Source organism: Anomaloglossus baeobatrachus, chromosome 1 (genome assembly GCF_048569485.1).
Source record: "Anomaloglossus baeobatrachus isolate aAnoBae1 chromosome 1, aAnoBae1.hap1, whole genome shotgun sequence".
In the NCBI taxonomy this organism is placed as follows: Eukaryota; Metazoa; Chordata; class Amphibia; order Anura; family Aromobatidae; genus Anomaloglossus; species Anomaloglossus baeobatrachus.
In genome coordinates, this window is record NC_134353.1 from 64,107,207 (window position 1) to 64,129,359 (window position 22,153).

Sequence of the window (22,153 nt, forward strand, 5' to 3'; positions counted from 1 at the left end):
CCTTTTTTCAAATGAATACAATGTTTCCTTACGTGTGTCCCAAACTGTTACCAATAATAAGATATCTCTGTCTCACAAACAAAAAAAAAGCAAGACAGGCAGACAGAAAGAAAGACAACAAGTTGTGGTGAGGAGGAACTTTCGCCACTGACGCCTTTTCCTCACACGCACGTCACCTCAGGGCGGCGGGTCACCGAGGAGGGGAAGCTTCGCACACGCGCCGTCAGCGCCCCCTTCAGGAAGCTTTTTTTGTATATGCGCTTACATAGTTCACTATGCGTTGCTGCCCCCCGGTGGTGAGGTGCCGCCACAACACTATGGGTGTGTGGTGCGTTTTGCTCCTCATCGAATTATTTTGGTCCGTGCAGCGTGCCGTACTTTTTTACTCGAGACGTCACGTGACTGCATTCCGTACTACCCCAGAAGCGGGAAAAAGAAAAAGTATGTACGTCATGCTTTTATAATTCGCTGTGGGGGTAACCGGGGACTTTAATCATTGCTTTTTCACATTCGTAGCTACGTGATAACGCGCTGGCTAACTACAAGTCCCGGAATGCATTGCACTGCTAGCGATATATAGAAATAGAAGATTTGTCTATAGCAACCAGTAAGATTGCTGCTTTCTTTAGCTATACTGTACTTTTATTGATTGCTATTTTCAGTGATATCTCCTATGTCAACCAGTAAGATTGCTACTTTCATTATCTATACTGTACTCTTATTGGTTGCTATGTTCAGTGATATCTCCTATATTAACCAATTAAGTTGCTGCTTTCTTTATACTGTACTCTTACTGGTTGTTATGTTCAGTGTTATCTCCCACATCAACCAATAAGGTTGCTGCTTTAATTTTACTGCATTGTAATTGGTTGCTATGTTGAGAGATATCTCTCTTATCAACCAATAAGGTTGCTTCTTTCATTATACTGCATTGTTATTGGTTGCTATGGGAGACCACTGCTTCTATATACCTGTTTTTGTGAGGTTTGTTTTATATAATATATATATATATATATTTCCCTCTGCAGTTTTCCTGCTTTCTCATCATTGCTGTCAGTGAATAGAGTCTGGAAGCCTGTCCTGATCGTTGTCACAGCTCTGATGCACTACATCGGGTGTCAGATGTTTATTTTAGCCGTCACCCTGCTGCATCAGCCAAGATCGGTGTTTTTTTGCATTGGTCACGGCCGTTTAACCCCACGGATGCTGCTGTCACTAGCAACGGCAGCATCTAGATGGTTAACAGTGGGAGGGAGATCACTCATTCATTCCATCTTGATCCCACAAACATGTAATCCTGATGGCTCCCATGGCACCCCAAATAACGGTTCAGAAGTCTGCCAGCTATGGTGGGGGCATGTAATTTTTTATTCTGTTCATTGCGTTTTGGTGCCTTTTAGCACCTGAATGCAGTTTTGAAAACATTGAGGGGTGCTACATTTAAAATGGACCCATTTTGGGGGGTGTTCCTGTATATAGCTTCCTCAAAATCACTTAAAAAAACAAATACGACCCTAAAAAAAAGTTTTGTAAAGTTTCCTTAAAAAAAAATAAAAGAAAAATGGCAGCTAGTCTCTTAACCCTTCTAACATCCTAAGAAAGTAAAAGGGCACTTCTGATGTAGCATTGATCAAAGGGACATGTACTTGATTAAAGGGATCGTCCAGGCTCGGGGTTCAAGTTGCTCTATGTGACAGAATTGTGAATCCTCAGAGCGCACACTGTCAGGATTCTCTGGTACCAGCGCCCAGTCATGTGACCGCAGGTATGTGATTTCTTTCTTCTGGGCACGTCCTGACTAGACGTGTCCAACCTCACTCAAATAGCTCACGTTTAGGCCGGTTTCACACATCCGGCATTTCGCCGCTTTGGCAAGCTCCGGTCACATGATGTCATGTGATTGGAGCATGTGACCGGAGCTTGCCGCAATGCCATTTTACTGTATTGCACTGTACTGGAGTGTGACGGATCCGACAAAGCGGTGAAATGCCGGATGTGTGAAACCGGCCTTAGCGTGCATGTAACGACATGAATACAAATCGCATACTTGTATCGGAGAATCCTGAAAGCGCGCAGCGTGCTTACCATGAGGATTCACAAGTCTGCAGTAAGTGTATTTGACAGAACTGTGAATCCTCAGAGGGCACAGTGTTAGGATTCTCCGGTACTATTAGGCAGTCAATTTATTGCTGCGGAGGCACAAGTGTTCTCCGAAGGGAGAATAGACGTAAAGACTGCAGAGGCCCGAACCCTGATCGTGGGCACAGACGCTACGTTCTCCTGCGGACAGCACTCATGGCCCCGCAAGAGAGGATACACTGCGTCCTTGACGCAGCATGTACAGATCGTGGGCACGTACCCTTACGGCTCAGGCAAGGTGTACAGGGATTTTAGGGCTCGTTCTACAGAGTGTATTTTCAGTCCATGTAATGCCCATGTGCCAAACAGACCAATGCAGGTCAGTGGAATACCATATTTTTCGGATTATAAGACGCACTTTTTCTCCCAAAAATTTGTGAGGAAAAGGAGGGGTGCGTCTTAAAAACCGAATGTAGCTTACCGAGGGCGGTGAAGAGGGTTCACAGAAGGCAGGGGCGATGCTGTACTGCAGGAGCTGCTTTGTGCTGGGGCTGTGGGCGCTGCTCAGCTGTGGGCTGTGAGGTACGTGCCATTCTGAAGATGTCAGCAGTGAGGGCTTCAAATAACGGCGCCCAGAGTCGGCGCGTGCACAGATGGAGCTCGGCTCAAGTTCTTATCTGCACACGCCCCGCATCCGGCCCATTCATGTCCCAACAGCAGACTTAAGGAAAATGGCACCTGGAGGTGGCGCATGTGCAGATGAGATCTCAGCTTGTCATTGAGCCAGTAACTCAATCTGTACACGCGCCGATTCCGATCGCTATTTCTTTGAAGCCCTCACCACCGACATCTTCAGAATGGCCCGTGCCTCACCGCCCGCAGCGAGCACCAACATAGAGCAGCGCCCATGGCCCCAGCACAGAGCAGCGCCCACTGCCGCAGGACAGTGCCGCCGCCCACAGTGAGTATCTGGGCCCGCCTCTAAACCGCCCATAGCATCGCCGTACTCCAGCACCGCTCCTGCCTCCCGTCCGCTCCACCACCACTGCCAACCCCCTCCGGTAAGACACCACCGGATTATAAAAATGGACCCCATATTTTTTTTTTACCTTTTTATTCCTCTAAATTTGGGGTGCATTTTATAAACCGGTGCGTCTTATAAAACGAAAAATACGGTAGTTCAGATGAACGTTTTTAGGCCTGGACCCATGGTTTGTGTGTAAAATATCACACCATACATCAATCCTATCCATTTCTTGGATCGGGCTCACCAATTTAAATCAACATGTGCATTAAAAAATGGGTGCCATACAGACACTGTAAATACGGCTTCTGTTTTTAACAGATCCATTGCAATTAATATAAGGATCTTGAAAAGCATGAGAAATGATTAGAAAATGTTTGATCCAGCACCAGCGTAATTAAAGTCTCAATTTATTTGTGATCATTAAAATGATTCCGTATAAAAATAATTCAATGGAAGTCCATAGGATGAGTTCAGAGCTGGCCACTGATGCATTTCGGACAAGCTAGTCCGAAACGCGTCAGTTGGCTGCTCTGCACCAAATTCTGCTTGTTTTGCTGCTGAAATGTTTGGTGAAGGTGAGTTAGTCGGTGCTAGAGTACCATATAAAATCAATGGAGAGGTTTAGCGCTGTTTGATGTGGACAGCTGCCATATTTTTTTTCTAATCCTGGACAGTCGCTTTAGGGCTACACAGCGACCTGAGATCCTAAACGTCGAGGTGCTAGGTGGTAACTTACGACTTGGTGAGAATTTCCTTTCCAATTTAATCAGTTTTACTTCGCTCGTACAGAGAGAAAATCATGAATTGCGGAAATCGCTTTGTTCAGACGTTGAGCAAGCTCAGCTATCCTAAAGCCTCTAAGTTGGACGGAGAAGACTTTGACTGGCTCTTTGAAACCACAGATGCTAAATCTTTCCTAGACTGGTTCTGTGCCAGCGTCACCGAGCAAAATGTGGTATCGGAGGAGAAACTGCAGGCCTTTAATGAATTAAAGGAGTCTGGAAAAGCTCTGCTGGACGAAAAGGCTTTAGAGGAGGTGATGAAGACGTGCAAACCGTCCAGCTCTAAGGTCTCTGTGTTGGAGGAGGTGGCGGTGGAGAAGCTGGAGGAAGAGCTTAGCACCCTGCAGAAATTACGAGGGCTGCACCTAAAGAGGCGTAATAAGCTTCAGATGATGGCGTCCGCCAATATTCACTCGAGTCTAAAGTTGAAAGATGTAGAAGACGAGGGAGCCAAAGCCTTGAACGAAATCTTGAGTGACCTCCAAGTGACCAGTAACAAGATGAACCGTGAGCTCCAGATGCTTGTGGACGGCATCCAGAGGCTCGTTTCTTTTTACTTCCCCAATGAGACGGATCCAACGTCCTCATCACCACCACCCATCTTCTTATTCCAGGTCCTCCTAGATAAATACTTATCATGTGAAAAACAGAGCACAACCGCACTGGCGCAGTTCGTGAAAGAACATTTCTTCGAGGGATTGTCTAAGTGTATAGGGGGGACGGATGAAGACTTTGAGCTCATCCAACTGGACGGAGATAGCCGTGGTGATCCTGCCCTCGAGGAAAAGTGCAAGGAGATGATGAGACTCCAGCTGGCTTACTTCAGCGCCAGACAGAAGCTTGTAGAGATGAAGGCCAAGCAGTCAAGTTTAAAGGCTGGACTACAATGGGTAGAGGCCAATGCCAGTGTCGCTCAGAGCAAGGTAAGAACGGGACTGGTCCTGTAAATGCACTAACACTTCAATCAGACCCATACATGTTCTTAAATGTGAGACTTAGCCATCTGTTAAGGGGGGCATAATTTAGGGTGATGCAATTCAAGTTTTGCATCCACGTCTTAAACCCATCTGCATTCCAAATCATGAGTCATTTGTTAGTTACATGCATGCTGTTCGTCCACACAGATCAAGGGAATCTACCATTACATTGATGCTGCTCAAACCAAAGGCAGCTTGAATTATACCCTGGCTGTGCGATTTCCGGCAGGCTATTTTACTCTGAAATGCCACAGCAACATACTTAGAAAAGCTGGCCACGGACTATGCGTCTCAGATGACTTGTCTGGTGTATTCTGGCTTCTCCCTGCACCACTCCAATTGGGGAGAAGTCACCAGAGACCCAGCTCTGATTAGTCATCCAAGATATATTGTCTCCAGCCGACACATGGTCCCCAGCCGACACATGATCCCCAGCCAATACATGGTCCCCAGCCAACACATGGTCCCCAGCCGGCACTTGGTCCCCAGCCGACACATGGTCCCCAGCCGACACATGGTCCCCAGCCGACACATGGTCCCCAGCCGACACATGGTCCCCAGCCGGTACATGGTCCCCAGCCGACACATGGTCCCCAGCAAGCACATGGTCCCCAGCCGGCGTAAGGTCCTCGGCCGACACATGATGATTAGCAGACAGCACATGGTTTCCAGCCGACACTTGGTCCCCAGTCAGCACAAGGACCCCAACCAACACTTGTCCCCCAGCCGACACTTGTCCCCCAGCCAACACTTGGTCCCCAGCCAGCACATGGTCTCCAGCCGACACTTGGTCCCCAGCCGGCACATGATTATCAGCCGACACATGATCTTCAGCCGACGCTTGGTGCACAGCCAGCACATGGTTTTCAGACAACACTTGGTCCCCAGCCGGCACATTGTTCCCAGCCAACACTTGGTCTCCATCCAGCACATAGTCCCTAGCCTACACATGATCCCCAGAAGGCCCATGGTTCCCAGCCGACTTTAGGAAGTACAGTGGGTTTGGAAAGTATTCAGACCTCATTAAATACATTTCCTTTTTTTCTGTCAAGATGGGGTGCATTAATGAGAAAAAAATGAACTTTTTTGAATTTACCAAATGGCTGCAATGAAACAAAGAGTGAAAAATGTAAAGGGGTCTGAATACTTTCTGTACCCACTGTATACGCTGACTTTTTTTTAGGCCAAACAAGTCCTGTAAAAAGTAGCCTAAAACATGCAAATTGTCTCTCTTTCATGACAGACATCGATCCACCAGACATGTCATTTATAAGTTATGGTTTTCTTGTATTCTTGCTAAAACCTGATTTCTTTACATTACAAAGGTCTCTCTTAAAGATAAGCTAGCCATGAGAATCTCAAGCTTGAAGGATGAGACATCAAAGATTGAAAGCCACCTAGAATCCATAAAAAAGAAGCCTCTTCCAGCCCTGGTCCAGGAGAGGGCCCAGATGCTGAATATGCCCCTTGTTAAAGGCGACTATGATACGCAGATGGCCTGTCTCCGCTTGTGCACGTCCAGGCAGGAGGTGGTGTGTGACCATCTGATGAAGCAGAGGGCCTCCTTCGAGCTCCTACACCTCGGCTATGAGCTGGAGTTAAGGAAACAGAAAACTGTGAACCGTCAACTGGAAACTATAATCCATGAGCTGAGACAAAGCGCCGAAAGAGTAGAAGAAAGATTAATGATGATGTCTGACAGTGATTTGTTGGGGTCAAACAAGCCTAAAATCAACATCGACTCTAGAGATTCAGCCGCCCATGGGTAAGATGGTCAACTATCCCGACGTTGCATGCTGTTTATAGTATATAATGGCTTTACACAATATGGCCTACGCTTATGCCTTTAGCTTCATGGCTAGGGTCACCCCCACCCATGTGTAGTCAATCGTTCTGAAAATGCTAATCACGCCTTGATCAGAGTGTGGTCCAATTTTTTTGAGTGTGGAGAAGATGGAAAGAAAATGTCTCCATATTCTGCATTCTTTCAGTCCATGTCTGATGTCAACCGAGTGTAGTCTGATTTTCTCCACGGACCCATTGACTTGCTAGGTCGAGTGCGATCCAATTTACAAATGCAACTCGCGCGTGCTGTTATTTTTTTCCTCTGACAAATCGGACTTGTGTACGGTCTCATAGAATAACATCGGTCTGAATGCAATTCAATATATTGTCAGATCGCACTCGGACCCAAAAGCCGGTCGTCTGCATGAGCCCGAAATGTCCAGGCGGTTCCTGTTTTACATTCCAATGACATTTTAGAACGTCGTTAGTCCAGGGCTGTGGAGTCGGTAAGCCAAACCTTCGACTCCGACTCCGACTCCTCAAATTCTCTTGCACCGACTCCGACTCCGGCTCCGACTCCGACTCCGACTCCTACATATATTGCTTATAGTTAGGTGAAAAATTTATTGTAGTACATGAATATGTGTATGTGAACATCAGACATTTAATAATTTTTATGATACAATAATCAAGATATTTGGATAGAACATAAAATATATTTATTGGAATACAACTTTAGAACACAAAAAACTGTAATAAATTGTAAATATGTAATACACTATGTAATATACAGTAGATTACATATATATCTTGTGTGTGTGTATATACACTGTATATATATATATATATTATATATATTACATATTTACAATGTATTAGTTTTTTTGTGTTCTAAAGTTGTATTCCAATAAATATTTTATGTTCTATCCAAATATCTTGATTATTGTATCATAAAAACAATTAAATGTCTGATGTTCACATTGTACTACAATAAATTTTTCACTTAAATATAAGCATTATACTAAATGTTGTTATTTAGTAAAATATTCAGCACATTCTGCATTGCACTCCTGTCCCCAATTTATTATATATTTTAGGAGTCGGAGTCGGTGCATTTTATACCGACTCCGACTCCGACTCCGACTCCACCAAAATGAGCTCCGACTCCGACTCCGACTCCACGACTCCGACTCCGACTCCACAGCCCTGGTCGTTACAGAATTTGCAGGAGCAGAGGACAGCTGTCAGAAACCATCTCTGCCTTCCTGTTCTCTGTGTATATAGCATATAGCACTGAACGTGCGCCATGTATACAGAGTATTGAACACATCACCAACAGTGACTGTGAAAGTCCGGATCCGCACGGGTTCAAAAGTACCCGGGCCCAGAGTTCTCAGGGAACTCCGGGTAATGATCCGCCCCGGGCCCTGAGTTCTCAGGGAGCTCCAGGTAACGATCTGCCCCGGCCACTGAGTTCTCAGGGAACTCTGGGTAACGATCCGCCCTGGACTCGTATTTCTTAGGGAACTCCGGGTAACGATCCACCCCGGGCACTGATTTCTCAGGGAACTCCAGGTAACGATCTGCCCTGGGCCCGGAGTTCTTGGGGAACTCCAAGTAACGGTCCGGATTCAGCAACTCGGGTAATTAAAAAAAATAAAGAGAAAAAGGGGAAAGCAGGCGCGTTTTGCTTACCGAGTATCAGTAGGGCTGCTGATACTACTTCCGGGGCCGCTCATTAACCTCATACATATGCACTGCTTCCTACGCCCACCATCAGTTCTGGCATCTCTGATTGGTTGCAGTCAGACAGCGCCCCCAGCCTGTGTGACAGCGTCTGACTGCTTTCATTCACTGCGCCTATATCATGCTGTAAAAATAAATAAGTCAATTAAAAAATTGGTGTAGGGTCCCCCAATATTATGATACCCAGCACAGATAAAGCATATGGCTACAGGCTGTAACCCCCAGCCCTGCGCTTATCTTGGCTGTTCAAAATAAAAGGAACTGCATGCAGTAATTATTTAAATAAACTATTTGGTCCACCCTCCAATTTTGATACCCAGCCAAGATAAAGCCTGACAGCTGGCGTCTGGTATTCTCAGGCTGGGGAGATCCATGGTTATTGGGTCACCCCAGCCTAAAAATAGCAGAAAATGTATTATATTTTCAAGCGCTGATTCGGCCACATCAATAAAAATAAAATAAAAAAGCTATGGCTGCTAAAGAGCAGAGAGGCAAAAATGAACAAAATTGGTCAGTAATTTAGGCTTTTTTTGTTGGACTGGTCGAGAGGAGGTAAAGCAGTCAGTGCAGGAGGTCTGGTATTACCGCCATGAGTCTACACTAAAATGACTCTTTACTACGGGTGCATTGTAGATGACACACAGTGCCAGTCTCTGCCCGTATTATATAAAAGAGTTAATTCTAGGGATATTATTAAAGTTTTATTCTCACCTCAGTCTTTCATGGCTGTATCCGGAATTGTAACGAAATCCATCAGCAGGTTTTTGCTATGTAATCTGAGAGCAGCATGATGTAGTAGCTGAGACCCTGATTCCAGTCATGTCTCACTTACTGGTCAGCTGCTATTATTTTGATAGAAATCACTGTATTCTCTGCTGCGTATCTAGTAGTGCACTGAATGCTGAGCCCTACAGCACCCCGTCCACACCACTGATTGGCAGCTTTGTGTGTAAACTGTGCATTGACAGAATGCTGCTAATCAGTGGTGGGGGGGGGTTTGACCAGGAGGCACAAGATACCTAGTCCTGTAGTGATAATCTCCTGCTGATCAAACACTGTTTTTACTGGAACAGCAACACACAGCCCAGTAAGTGACACATCGTTGGAAGCAGAGTCTCAGCTCCTAAATCGTGGTGCTCTCAGATTACATAGGATTAACTTGCTGACACATTCCTTTTAAGACATAGTAAGATCTGTCAACCATCTATTTTCTATGGATACCCCCTGTCTCTATCCTGACAGATGATGTCTGGGGAGGGAATACTTGGGCCAATAAAATATCCTCAGCCCGATCCTTTTGATTTCAGGTCTGGCACCGACATTTTTTCTCTTCCCATTGGAAAAAACATGAACACTGCTGAGTCTCACGCCTATGTATGGGGGAGTAAGGACAGATAGCTGTTTGCAGCACCTGCATCCCCGTAGGGACACCGACTTACTCACTGCTGCCACCAGGTTATGTCCTTCCCTGCAGTCGCCCATGTGCTCGTCTGCCTCTCTTTCCACCCAGGGCCTGTGCATGAGGCACAGGCTCCCTGGGAATGCGACTTACGAACGCGTGTGTGCACCTGCCCTCCTCTTAAAGGACCGGCATGCTATACCTATGCACTGTGTATTTAAAGCACCCTCCCATTAAGGGAGGTGCCTGGGCAACAACTTTAGTTAGTCTTCAGTCTGCTAGCTAGTTGTCAGATCACGTTATCCTTGTGTCAGTCAGGTGACACATATCTATCTGTCCCTGCTGTGCCTACCATATATGTCTGTACCCACCTGTCTGTCTGCCTCAGTCATCCTGACTGTACCTGCTGATACCTGTGCCCATGCCAGAGTCCATCACCTGTCCTGGGAGTGATGCCTGGCATCCGTCTAATGGTAGACGCTTAGTTAAGCCCCTCCTACTAAAGGGTAAGCCCGGGTTCTCCCTGTGGTCTAGTGGGTCCACTACTCCTGCTCAATGCTTCTACACCACCCACTGTAGTGTTGGTGCCAATCGATTCCCAGGACCCTATCATTCGGCCTCGTCAGTAATTTGTGACTACTGGATAGGATTGGGAAGCCCCTTACTACCTCCCTGCTCATCATTTGATTTGCCAGCCTGGCGCAACATGATTGGTGCAAAGTGATACACTTGACGTCATTAAACTAGGCCAGCTAATCAGAAGCAGAGCCACAGATGCCATTGGGTCCAGCAGCCACAAATTACTGACCTGACTGATGAAAAGAGTCCTGCAAATCCATTCTCACCAACTCTATTGTCTGCAGTACGAATGTTCGGAGGAGAGTTATCCTAGCTTTTCTCCATCCATCATGTTGATCTGTGGAAGCATCTAAGAGCAGCGCTAAATCTGTGACTCCAATTCATTCCTTGGCCGATTCGGTAGCTCTGCCTTCGGGGGTCAGGGCTGGACGATGTTAATGACTGAGGTGGGAAGAACCCTTGGACAACCAGTTGGATGACTGCACTCTTCTAGGCCAGTAACCACACATATATATTGTACAATATTATTTTGCAGGTTATTTGAGGTTCTGGCTGGAGATGACACTCAGAGACTCTTCAGAACGTACAGCGGTCTAGAAACGGTGGCGGAGAAGTTATCCCGGGACGTCCAGTCTGTGAAGGACCAGCTGGCCGCCTCTGAGCAAGAACAATCCCTTTTTGTGTCAAAAATGGAATCCAATCTGAAGACGTTACAAGATTATATGTATCCGCATGGAAGTGAACTTATGTTAAATACCCCGGTGAGTATGTCTTAGGTTGTGTCTGTGCCGTAGTTGGCACGGGATAGTCACACGGTCAAAGCAGATAACCCAGCAGATCTGCAGTACCCGGCAGCGATCACTACACAGCGGATCGCAGAAGTGTCAGGCTCCAACCGATCTGATGCTGATCACTTGTTCTCTGGATCGGTCATCAGCATAAGGCTGTGTGCCCACGTTGCTTTTTTGTGTGCTTCTTTTCCATGTTTTGGCAGGAATAAAATCAACTGAAAAAGCACACATTTTATTGCGTTTTGCGTGTTTTTTCACTTGCTTTTTTCCTGCTTTTGTGCTTTTTGAAGTCATGACGATCAGGGGTGTTCAGGTGCTGTACACCCACGATCGCTGCCGCGTCTCCGGCTGATGTTACAGCCGGGACCCAGCTCTTGCTGTCGAGAGCAGTGCCTGCGTCGCTTCCGGCAGTTTAACCCCCTGAATGCTGAGATCAGAAGGCAGAGAGAGAGATCGCTTCTCCCTGATGATCGGGTTCCTGTCATGCGATCACAGGGACCCAATCGCTGCCACAGTAACCCTGGGTCATCACCATGATGACCCCGGGTTCCTGAGCTATAGAGAGCCTCATACACCATGTTGTATGCACGGTGTGTGAGGCAAAGTGCTGCAATATAATCCACTGTAGTGATAAAGCATTGCAGGGGATTATAGAAATGCAGGAAATAAACGCAGAAACAATTGACACGCTGCTTAATATTTCAACAACAAAATCTGCAAGAAAAAAAGAAGCAGCGTGTGCACAGCAAGTCACGATTCTCATAGACTTTGCTGGGATACTTTTTCCTTGCTTTTATTGATTGAAAAAACGCGACGTGTGCACATAGCCTTAACGTAGCCAAACAACTCTTTAAGTTTATGTTCCAAGGACATAAGCCAGTGTGAATACGGCCTTGGATCAGTTTAAAGGGAATCTGTCAGCAGGTTTTTGCTACCTCATCTGAGAGCAGCCTGATGTAGACAAAGAGATCCTGCATCTAATGATATATCACTTAGATTATTGGGTGCAGCCTTTCTGATAATTAGAGGTTTGTGATTTAGCTATGTAGCAGAGTTGACAGAGCTGTCCCCGCCCACACCAGGCTCTCTGTAGAGATTGTACATTGACAGTGAGATGCCAATCACAACAGGGACGTGCCTGACTGCTGTGTGCGTGACACTGTAGTCTGAGTAGTGATAAGCAGCAGGACGTAATCACACATAACAAATAAACAACAAATTAGACGTTGACAATACAGGCATCCATGAATTCTCTGTGTTAACCCTTGCAGCATGCTGTCTTCAGATTACATAGCAAAAATCTGCTGAGATATTCCCTTTAAATTATATATAGTTCTGGCAAAGCTGAGTGACAGCCAGCCGGCCATCATTCCGTATCTCACAAGGGTTGTCATCCAGCTTTTCGAGAGTCCCAAGCTTATGTAGAGGACATTTTTCTCCACGGGCAGAGGCAGATTTGCTGAGTATACAAGATTAGACTGATTGAAAAGGAGAAACAACAGAGTTTTAAAGGTGCAAAAGTTAAAATACAGTTTTATTATGGCATATATTTTTTAAAAAAAAAAAGATTACATATTAAAGTGCAATTTGAACATGATACGACAATTTGTTCATATACAGATTAATTATGCAGAAGTATAGAAGTACAGTGGGTGGGCAAAGAATAGTGGCTGGATATACATCCTGTCCTGGCACAACCCGTATCAGAAAGGTCCCCAGGTTTAAGAGCACACTGGCATTGAATACCGGGAGGGGGTTGGAGGCAGCAGGATTATTACCTAAGGCGCCAGTACTCACAGCTTGCCGGTGGAAAAGGAGCTTCGCGTGGAGGACCCGACGTACGTTTCGCAAAGAATTATGGTCGCTTATTCATGGGTAAGCGACCATAATCCTTTGCACGAAGCTTAAACCGGGGACCTTTCTGATACGGGTTGTGCTTTGTCACCTTTAAAACTCCGTTGTTTCTCCTTTTCCTTATATCTATTGGAGTAGATATGGGTCCAACACCTTTATATATCATTGTGGTTGGCCCTTCACTTTAATGCAAAAATGTGCCGCGGGTTTCTTTGTTTAGCAAGATTAAACTGATGTGTAATCACTTTATAATACATGATTTTTTTTTTCTTCGACTTTGTGTTTTTCAGGAGCTGTCCTCCAATTTTCAGCAATTAATCTCACATCTAGAGCAATGTAATCAGATTTTAATGGAGGTTCTGGAGGATCTGCGGGTGAAGCGGAAGATTTTACAGTCCAGCAGGTTTGACAAATTGGAAAAAGAACTTTACGCTTACTTCTTCCAGAACGAGGAGCTTCTGAAGAGCCTCGTGCAAGAGCTGGAGTCTCAGGCTGAGCGTCACACCTAGCAGCCATCCGTCTGTTATTGTGGATTTTATCATCCGCCGTGCAAAAATGGAAATGTGCTTTTTTTTTTTTTTTAACTGACAATGGAAATTTTAGGCAAGAACGCCAGGAATCCGATATTAAAAGGGATAGTAAGTTATCGTATTGATTGCTGGGGGTCTGACCATTTCTTGAGAAAATACTCAACCTCCGCTCAATTAATTGTCTATGGGATCTGGCAGTAAATGGAGCAGAGGCCGATCTCGAGCACCTCCGCTACAGTTAAGAAGGGGTTTTACAGCTTCTTCAGAGCATCATTCTTGGGGGGGTCCCAGCGACCAGCAAGTTATGGATAGGAAATAACTTACTGTCTTGGGAAGAACCCTTTAAAGGGAACCTGTCACCAGATTTGACCCCTATAAGCTGCGGTCACCACGAGTGACCCCTTATATAGAGCATTCCAGAATACTGTATATAAGAGCCCAGGCTGCTCTGTACAACATAAAAAACACCTTCAATTATACCTACGAGGTGGTCCGGTCCGATGGGCATCGCTGGGCTCGGTTTGGTGCTTCCTCTCTTCTTGCGATCGCTGCCCTTCTTCATAGCCCCGTGTGGATGATGCGACCCAAGTCATCCACACAGAGAGGCCTCCATTGTGCTCCTGAGCACACACACTTCTTTCTGAGCAAAGTACTGTAATGCGCATGCGCAGGGAAAGGTCAAAGGCCGCCTGCGCATGCGCACTACAATACTGTGCATATCAAAGTGTGCCTGTGCAGGAGAGCGATGGAGGACACTATGTGGATGATGTAGGACACGTCATCCACATGGAGCCGGGAAGGAGGACGGTGACTGCACAGGATAGAGGAGACGCCGGACCGAGAGCAGCGATGCCATTAGACCCGACAGCCCCCCAGTGGAGTATAATAAAAGCTCTTTTTTATGTTATACACAGCGGCCTGGGCTCTTATATACAGTATTCTAGAATGTTGTATATAAGGTCTCAGTGGTGGTGACCGCAGCTTATAAGGGAAAAACCTGGTGACAGGCTCCCTTTAATGGCCTCCCATATTTTTTATCCCGTGAATGACTCTCGTGTGGGAACCCTATATACATACAGTATATGGCTTATTTTGTGGTACCCCAGCTTACAGGTCCCAGCCAATCTCAGCAGATGTATTTCCCAGTCATTATTTTACCTGATCCATGATGTCAATGTAAGCGACGTATAGTAGCCGCATAACATTCTCGTCTGGATGGAGTTTTTAACTTGTAAAATTCAATGTAATTGTTTTACGGTCTTCTGCAGACTGTCAGATTTTCCATAAAGGATTTTTTATAGGTAATAAGGTTTCCTTTTTCTTTGGGATGTCCACATTAATAGAAGAAGAAATACCAAACACCAAAGTGGACAGTGCTTTTATTGAGGTTTATATATGAGCGTTGATACAAGACAGCAAACACCAGCAATCAATACCTTAATTTGGCCAGTCTGTTCCTCTGTCACTGCGAAATCAGCCTATTAGTTGATATATATTTTACTATGGTACTGTCACGGTTGACTGCCAGTCCTGTGGTGTCCAGCTGTAGAAGGTCGCTGCACAAACTACTCCCTGACCTTCTATTCTTCCTTCTGTGGTGTAAATAGAAACCTATGTATCTTTTCTGTTTGGGGTTAATTCCTTTCCTTTTAGGACCCTGCGGATATCCTCATCTCTCAACTGTTAATCCTCATCAGTTCCCCTTGTGTCCTTAAATACCCACATTTCCCCTTGGTATTTGCTGGTGATATAGTTAAAATTCTATACGGTCTTGAGTCCAAGCAGTTGGTTTGTAATCATCTGGAGAAACGTATGTTGCTGTAGCACTTCCTTATTCATCTTCGTACTTAGTGGAGTTGACTAAGTGCTCATCCCATCCATTTCTTACCTAGGGCCCAGTTCAGGGCCAGGTATCCTGCTCGGTGCATAGGTGTAGAACCTATCTAGTGACAGTGGAGCCAGGGGCCAGCGGGAGGTTTGATCATGAGTCACCATCTCCCCCTTCCCTAGACACAGTGTTTCCCTCTGCCCTTCTCTCCCTTTTCGCCATTGGCTTAAAAAACAAAATAAAATAAAATCTTTATTTTTATATAGCGCTAACATATTCTGCAGCACTTTACATACATCAGGATCACTGTCTTCATTATAGGTGGTTTCATTGCGTAGCGCATGGCTACTTTACTATACCTAGACACCACTTCTATGCCTATAGCTGCTGCCATTCTCAAGTTAATGGCAGTGGACAGGATATGGGTGGACACAATATAGATATGCCTTACTATTGTCATTTTATGTCATATTCAGTTATTTACCTGTTCACATTTCAGTTTTGGGAGTGCCGTCAGTCTTTTTGTCTAGATTAATGGGGGTCATGCCCTCTGACCGTGCACCCCTCCTCCATTAGCCACAGGTGATTTTAGTCTTTATAGCAGGTTCCTACTTGCCCATAGACAGATTCCTACTTACCCAGTATACGAGATATGCCATGCCGTGGCGACAGGGCAGATTATAAAAATGACCGTTTTTGTATGCTAAATATCTATTTTTTTTCTTAATTTCCCTATCTATATTCTTACATTCATGGTTTTCATGCTTTAGCATTTCAGAGTGCAACTGTATCCTTTTTTGTCATTTTATGTCATATTCAGTTATGCACCTGTTCACATTGCAGTTTTGGGAGTGCCGTCAGTCTTTTTGTCTAGATTATTAAGGGTATGTGCCCCAATGCAGATTTGGTGCAGAAATTTTCTGCACCTTCCAGCAGAAAAACGTGCGTTTTTTTTTCCCCATATGTTTTTATAATCAAGTCAATGTCTGGAAGGGCTAAAAAAAACAGGAAAAAAATGCCCCAACAATTGACACGCTGCAGATTTTTTTTTTCTGCACCAAACCTGTGTGGCGCCCCTGAGGCTCCAGTCGCCACGGAGGTACTACATCTCAGCCAGAGGTGTGGTATCCCATTCCCGGGTAAGGAGGAGAAGACAGGTCGTTGCACACACAGACACACACTCTTAATTTAGCGACACTCCATTAGGCCTTGGTTATGGCAGGTTCCACCTTAGGGAAAGCAGAGTCCCGAAGCCAGTCTTGATATGGAGTTTAGTTAGTGGGAGCAAACTGTAGAACGTTAGACAGGAAGTGGATGCGGAGGAGAAAGGTACTGGGGTCTGAAGCTGGAGCAGCTCGTCCCAGCATCAGGAAAGAAGGAGTCTTGGAGCTACGGGAAGGGCACCATCCACGCGTGGGCTCGCATCCACAGCCAGTATACCGGTGTGCAGGGACTTGGCCGCAACGGGGAACCGGTCCCTAGACTAGTGGAGAACAATCAGGCCCAGCTAGTAAACCAGAGGCTGTGGTTACTTCAAGTACCAAAGCCACCACTGCACATAATCCGCTGAAAAAGTGACCACATAGGACCAAGGGACAAGGCAGGATAGCCACCCATGAAAAGGATCCGTGGACACCAACTCAGGGCACTGTGTGTGAGGCGCGGGGCAGGCGGGAGAGGCCTGCGCAGGAAGACGACCAAGGAAGGAACATAGAAGGGTGCACTGGGTTGTGCCTCTGAACCATCTGGGGATCGGCTGGGGCCCATCACAGCAGGACTCAGCCCTCCGAGGGCAGCCTCTGACTAGTCGTATTAACCTGGAACTGACAAACAGTGAGTAAAGAACTTGTGACTAGATTCCTATGTTGACCCGTTATTGTCCACGCCTCTGGCCCGGCACCCCGCCATTACATCTCAACTCCATCAACAGTCCTGGGGCCCAGCTCTACCCGTGAAGAGCTATACCAACTCAGCTGCATCACCACCGACCCCAGGGGAACTGGATAGCAGCGGCGGCGGCACACATCTTGCCGCATACCACGGGTGGCGTCACGAATCATTTCCCCTGTAAATATCCCCCACTCATTTAAACAGACACCGCCGGGATCACGGAGTCGGGCCCTGCCGCCGTGGCATCCTCCCAACAGAACCGTCCCTGTTCCAAGCGCCCCACGGCCCTGGTGGGCGTGTCACCTGCAATGAAAAAAAAGCAATGTGTGCACAGCACTTCCAAAGTCTCATAGACTTCGCTGGCTTCAGGATAGGCATGCAGATTCCTCAAAAAAGCACCATGTGCACATAGCCTAACTGTCATTTCTAGAGAACTTTCAGTAGAATGTCTGTAGCTCCTCCCCCTCCATAGAATGTTAAAGGCACCAACTGTCATCTATCTCAGTAATGTTAGAAATCCATCATCACTGATTATTCCCTTGAATTGAGAATAAATGATCAGTCCGGGAGGAAAAAGAAGCAGATTTGTCTTTCTTATTTTCATGTATTTTATTGATTTACTAGCTGTACTACCTGGCTTCACCCGGGTTATTAACTGCTGTTAACAAAATAGAATGTATTAACAAAAATGTATTCTGCACACAAAAACCACAAATAGATATAAATGTAATTATAATGTCTGTCTCCCCCTCTGTATATATCTCTGTCTCTCTATCTCTTTGTCTGTCTGTCTCTTTCCCTGTCTCTCTGACTGTCTCTGACTCTCTCTTTCTCCATCTGTCTCAATCTCTTTCCCTATCTGTCTATCTATCTCTGTCACTTTCCCTGCTTGTCTCTTTCCCTGTCTCTTTCCCTCTTTCTCTTTCCCTATGTCTGTCTCTTTGTCTCTTTACCTCTCTTTCCCTGTCTCTCTGTCTCTTTGTCTGTCTCTTTACCTGTCTGTGTCTGTCTCTTAACCCGTCTCTCTCTTTCCCTGTCTGTCTCTTTCCCTGTCAGTCTGTCTCTTTGTCTGTGTCTGTCTCTTTGTGTCTGTCTCTTACCCTGTCTATGTCTGTTTCTTACCCTGTCTGTGTCTGCCTCTTTCCCTGGCTGTCTCTTTCCCTGGCTGCATTGTGACACGCCAACATTCCATATAAGGGCGTGGCTGCGCATTCTTCTGAAGTTCTGGCTCCACTGTGGCTCCCAGCTCCATTCGCTTTAATGGAGGCAGGTTTTTTGGCGAATAACTGTAAAGAGCGGGGTTAAAATTTCCCCTCAAAACATAGCCTATGACGCTCTCGGGGTCCAGAAGTGTGAGTGTGCAAAATTTTGTGGCTGTAGCTGCGATGGTGCGGATGCCAATCCCGGACATACACACATTCAGCTTTATATATTAGATGGAAAAAAAATAATTAAAATGACGGTTACTCATTAGTTCCACTAAAAGCATCGTATTACAGCCAAAAGTCCTTCCAAGATCAAGCATGGAGACTCCAGAGACATGAATATAAAACAAAGCCGGACAATGGCTGATAACAGAGGAGTATTGTGACCTCTCCTGCTACAGTGCAAACAGAGCAGAACATAAGGTCCTCTCCCAGCGGCCGCCCGTCCGGCCCGGCTATTTTCTGGATCACACAGGACTTTGCAGAGCCGGAGCTCTTCTGAAAGGCTCCAGACATGATGTGAAAACATTGCCCGTGGCCGGGGACTGCTGAGCTCTTCATCTGCTAAATATGACTTGACGTCTGACGGGCTGCTAAATAAGAAAACATATAACAATACACTTTATATGTGCAACAGGAAAACAATTACTTGGAGTTCAAATACCTACAAACAGGTTTTCTAAAGTAAGTGCCCCCCCCCCCACATTCCTCACATTATACATCCAGAAACGTTAATATTGGTCCTTTTGCAGCTAAACATTTTCCACTTTGTACAATATTTTGGAGACGTCGGTGGGAATTTTTTTCCCTTCGTCCAGAAGAGCATTTGTGGGGTCAAACACTGATGTTGGGGAGATGCTGGGATCACAATCTACCCACCAGTTCATCCCAAAGGTGTTGGATGGGGTTGAGGTCCAGGCTCTGTGCGGCCGATCATCTTCATCCACCAAATTCCCCCAACGATGGCTTTATCAATCTTGTGCATTGGGCACAGTCAAGGGGGGTTCTGGATGTCAGACCAATAACATTGACTACCTACACAAAGGTCCTCAATACGTTAGTCTCTGACAATACTTTTGAGATACCCCTGGAAATAAAAGGCACTGAAAAACATCCCATAGCAGTATCCCTCCTCCACCAAACAGTTGGCACAATGCAGTCAGGGGATAACATTGTTCTGACATTGACCAAACTCAGACTCGCCCATCAGACCCCAGATGGAGAAGTGTGATCCATCACTGCACAGAACACGTTTCCTCCAGAGTCCAGCGCTTGCGCTTCAACAAGCAACAAGCAAGCGCAAAACGGCCATCGTCCTCTGAGCGGCTGAACCCGGTCTTTTCCCCGCGGTTTTTATGCACGTTTAAATAAATTGGATTTTGTGCATGGGCTGTGGACAGTGTCGCTTCTTCCTTCCACCAGCTTTGTATCTTGGTGATATCCTCACTGTGGAGCATGCACCCGGAGCCAGCATTTACCTCCAAGGTCTCGAGCAGACTTTCTCCCTTTCCAGCCGTATTACAAAGTAACCCTGTACTAGTGCAAAACTGTTTTCGGTTCATGCTGTGATACACTACGGGTGAGGGGCCGGAGGTTATACACCTGGGGTGAGGGGCCGGAGGTTATACACTGGTGGGCGAGGGGCTGGATGTTATACACCTGGGGTGAGGGGCCGGAGGTTATACACTGGGGGGCGAGGGGCCGGAGGTTATACACCTGGGGTGAGGGGCCGGAGGTTATACACCTGGGGTGAGGGGCTGGAGGTTATACACTGGGGGGCGAGGGGCCGGATGTTATACACCTGGGGTGAGGGGCCGGAGGTTATACACTGGGGGGTGAGGGGCCGTAGGTTATACACCTGGGGTGAGGGGCCGGAGGTTATACACCTGGGGTGAGGGGCCGGAGGTTATACACTGGGGGGCGAGGGGCTGGATGTTATACACCTGGGGTGAGGGGCCGGAGGTTATACACTGGGGGCCGAGGGGCTGGATGTTATACACATAGGGTGAGGGGTCGGATGTTATACACATGGGGTGAGGGGCCGGAGGTTAAACATTGGGAGGGGCCGTATGCTATACATCGGGGGTGAGGGATCGGTTGTGATATACTGGGGGTGAGGGGTCGGATGTTATACACATGGGGTGAGGGGTCGGATGTTATACACATGGGGTGAGGGGCCGGATGTTATACACATGGGGTGAGGGGCCGGATGTTATACACATGGGGTGAGGGGCCGGATGTTATACACATGGGATGAGGGGCCGGATGTTATACACATGGGATGAGGGGCCGGATGTTATACACATGGGGTGAGGGGCCGGAGGTTAAACATTGGGAGGGGAGGGGCCGGATTCTATACATGGGGGGTGAGGGATCGGTTGTGATATACTGGGGGTGAGGGGTCGGATGTTATACACATGGGGTGAGGGGCCGGAGGTTAAACATTGGGAGGGGCCGTATGCTATACATCGGGGGTGAGGGATCGGTTGTGATATACTGGGGGTGAGGGGTCGGATGTTATACACATGGGGTGAGGGGTCGGATGTTATACACATGGGGTGAGGGGCCGGATGTTATACACATGGGGTGAGGGGCCGGATGTTATACACATGGGGTGAGGGGCCGGATGTTATACACATGGGGTGAGGGGCCGGATGTTATACACATGGGATGAGGGGCCGGATGTTATACACATGGGGTGAGGGGCCGGAGGTTAAACATTGGGAGGGGAGGGGCCGGATTCTATACATGGGGGGTGAGGGATCGGTTGTGATATACTGGGGGTGAGGGGTCGGATATTATACACCGGGTGTGAGAGGTCGGATGTTGTATATGGGGGACCAGGGGCAGCATATTATACATGGGGGTGGGAGGCCAGAGGTTATAAATCAGGGGGTCGGATGTTATACACATGGGGTGAGGGGCCGGAGGTTAAACATTGGGAGGGGAGGGGCCGGTTGTTATATACTGGGGGTGAGGGGTCGGATGTTGTATATGGGGGACCAGGGGCAGCATATTATACATGGGGGTGGGAGGCCAGAGGTTATAAATCAGGGGGTCGGATATTACACATAGGGACCGGATCTTATAGATTGGGGGCATGGGGCTGGATGTTATACACATGGGGTAAGGGGCCAGAGGTTATACATTGGGAGGTGAGGGGCCAGATGTTATACACCGAGGGTGAGGGACCAGTTGGTATATATTGGGGGTGAGGGGTTGGATGTTATACACCATGGGTGAGGGACCGGATGATGTACACCAGGGGTGAGAAGTCGTACGTTATACATATACTGGTGGGAGGCCAGAGGTTATAAATCAGGTGTGAGGGATCATATGTTATACACTGAGGGCGAGGAGCCGGAGGTTATACACCGGGGGTGAGGGGTCGGATGTAACACACTGGGGGTGTAGGGCCGGTTGTTATACACAAGATGTCAGGGGTTGGAGGTTATACACCAGGGATGAGGGGCCGGGTGTTATACACTGGGTGCGAGGGGCTGGATATTAAGCAACAGGGGCCAAAAGTTATATACTGGAGGTGCAATAGGGCTAAAGGAAAACCGGAACTCAATGATTATGAGGTTTTCCCTATACTTTTCTCATATAGTGTATATTTGGCAGGTTATGATATATGTGACCACCCAGTGGTTGTGATGGGAGTTGCTGCCTGTAGATGAT

At 46.9% G+C, this 22,153-nt stretch overlaps 1 protein-coding gene across 1 annotated transcript; it reads left to right on the plus strand.

Annotated features, from left to right (window-relative positions):
• Positions 1-403: 403 nt before the first annotated feature.
• On the plus strand, positions 404-14,466 carry HAUS3 (HAUS augmin like complex subunit 3). The gene is made up of 5 exons (XM_075332972.1): positions 404-441; positions 3,896-4,811; positions 6,191-6,630; positions 10,910-11,135; positions 13,310-14,466. Exons 2-5 carry the CDS (start codon positions 3,906-3,908, stop codon positions 13,526-13,528), a joined length of 1,791 nt encoding a protein of 596 aa, XP_075189087.1. The 5' UTR covers positions 404-441; positions 3,896-3,905; the 3' UTR covers positions 13,529-14,466.
• Positions 14,467-22,153: the final 7,687 nt, after the last annotated feature.

Bases quoted from the DNA above. Each gene is read 5' to 3' on its own strand.
- HAUS3 (XM_075332972.1), top strand. From the start codon at position 3,906: ATGAATTGCGGAAATCGCTTTGTTCAGACGTTGAGCAAGCTCAGCTAT. The intron at 6,631-10,909 runs GTAAGATGGTCA...ATTATTTTGCAG, and splicing joins AGAGATTCAGCCGCCCATGG to GTTATTTGAGGTTCTGGCTG. The intron at 11,136-13,309 runs GTGAGTATGTCT...TGTGTTTTTCAG, and splicing joins AACTTATGTTAAATACCCCG to GAGCTGTCCTCCAATTTTCA.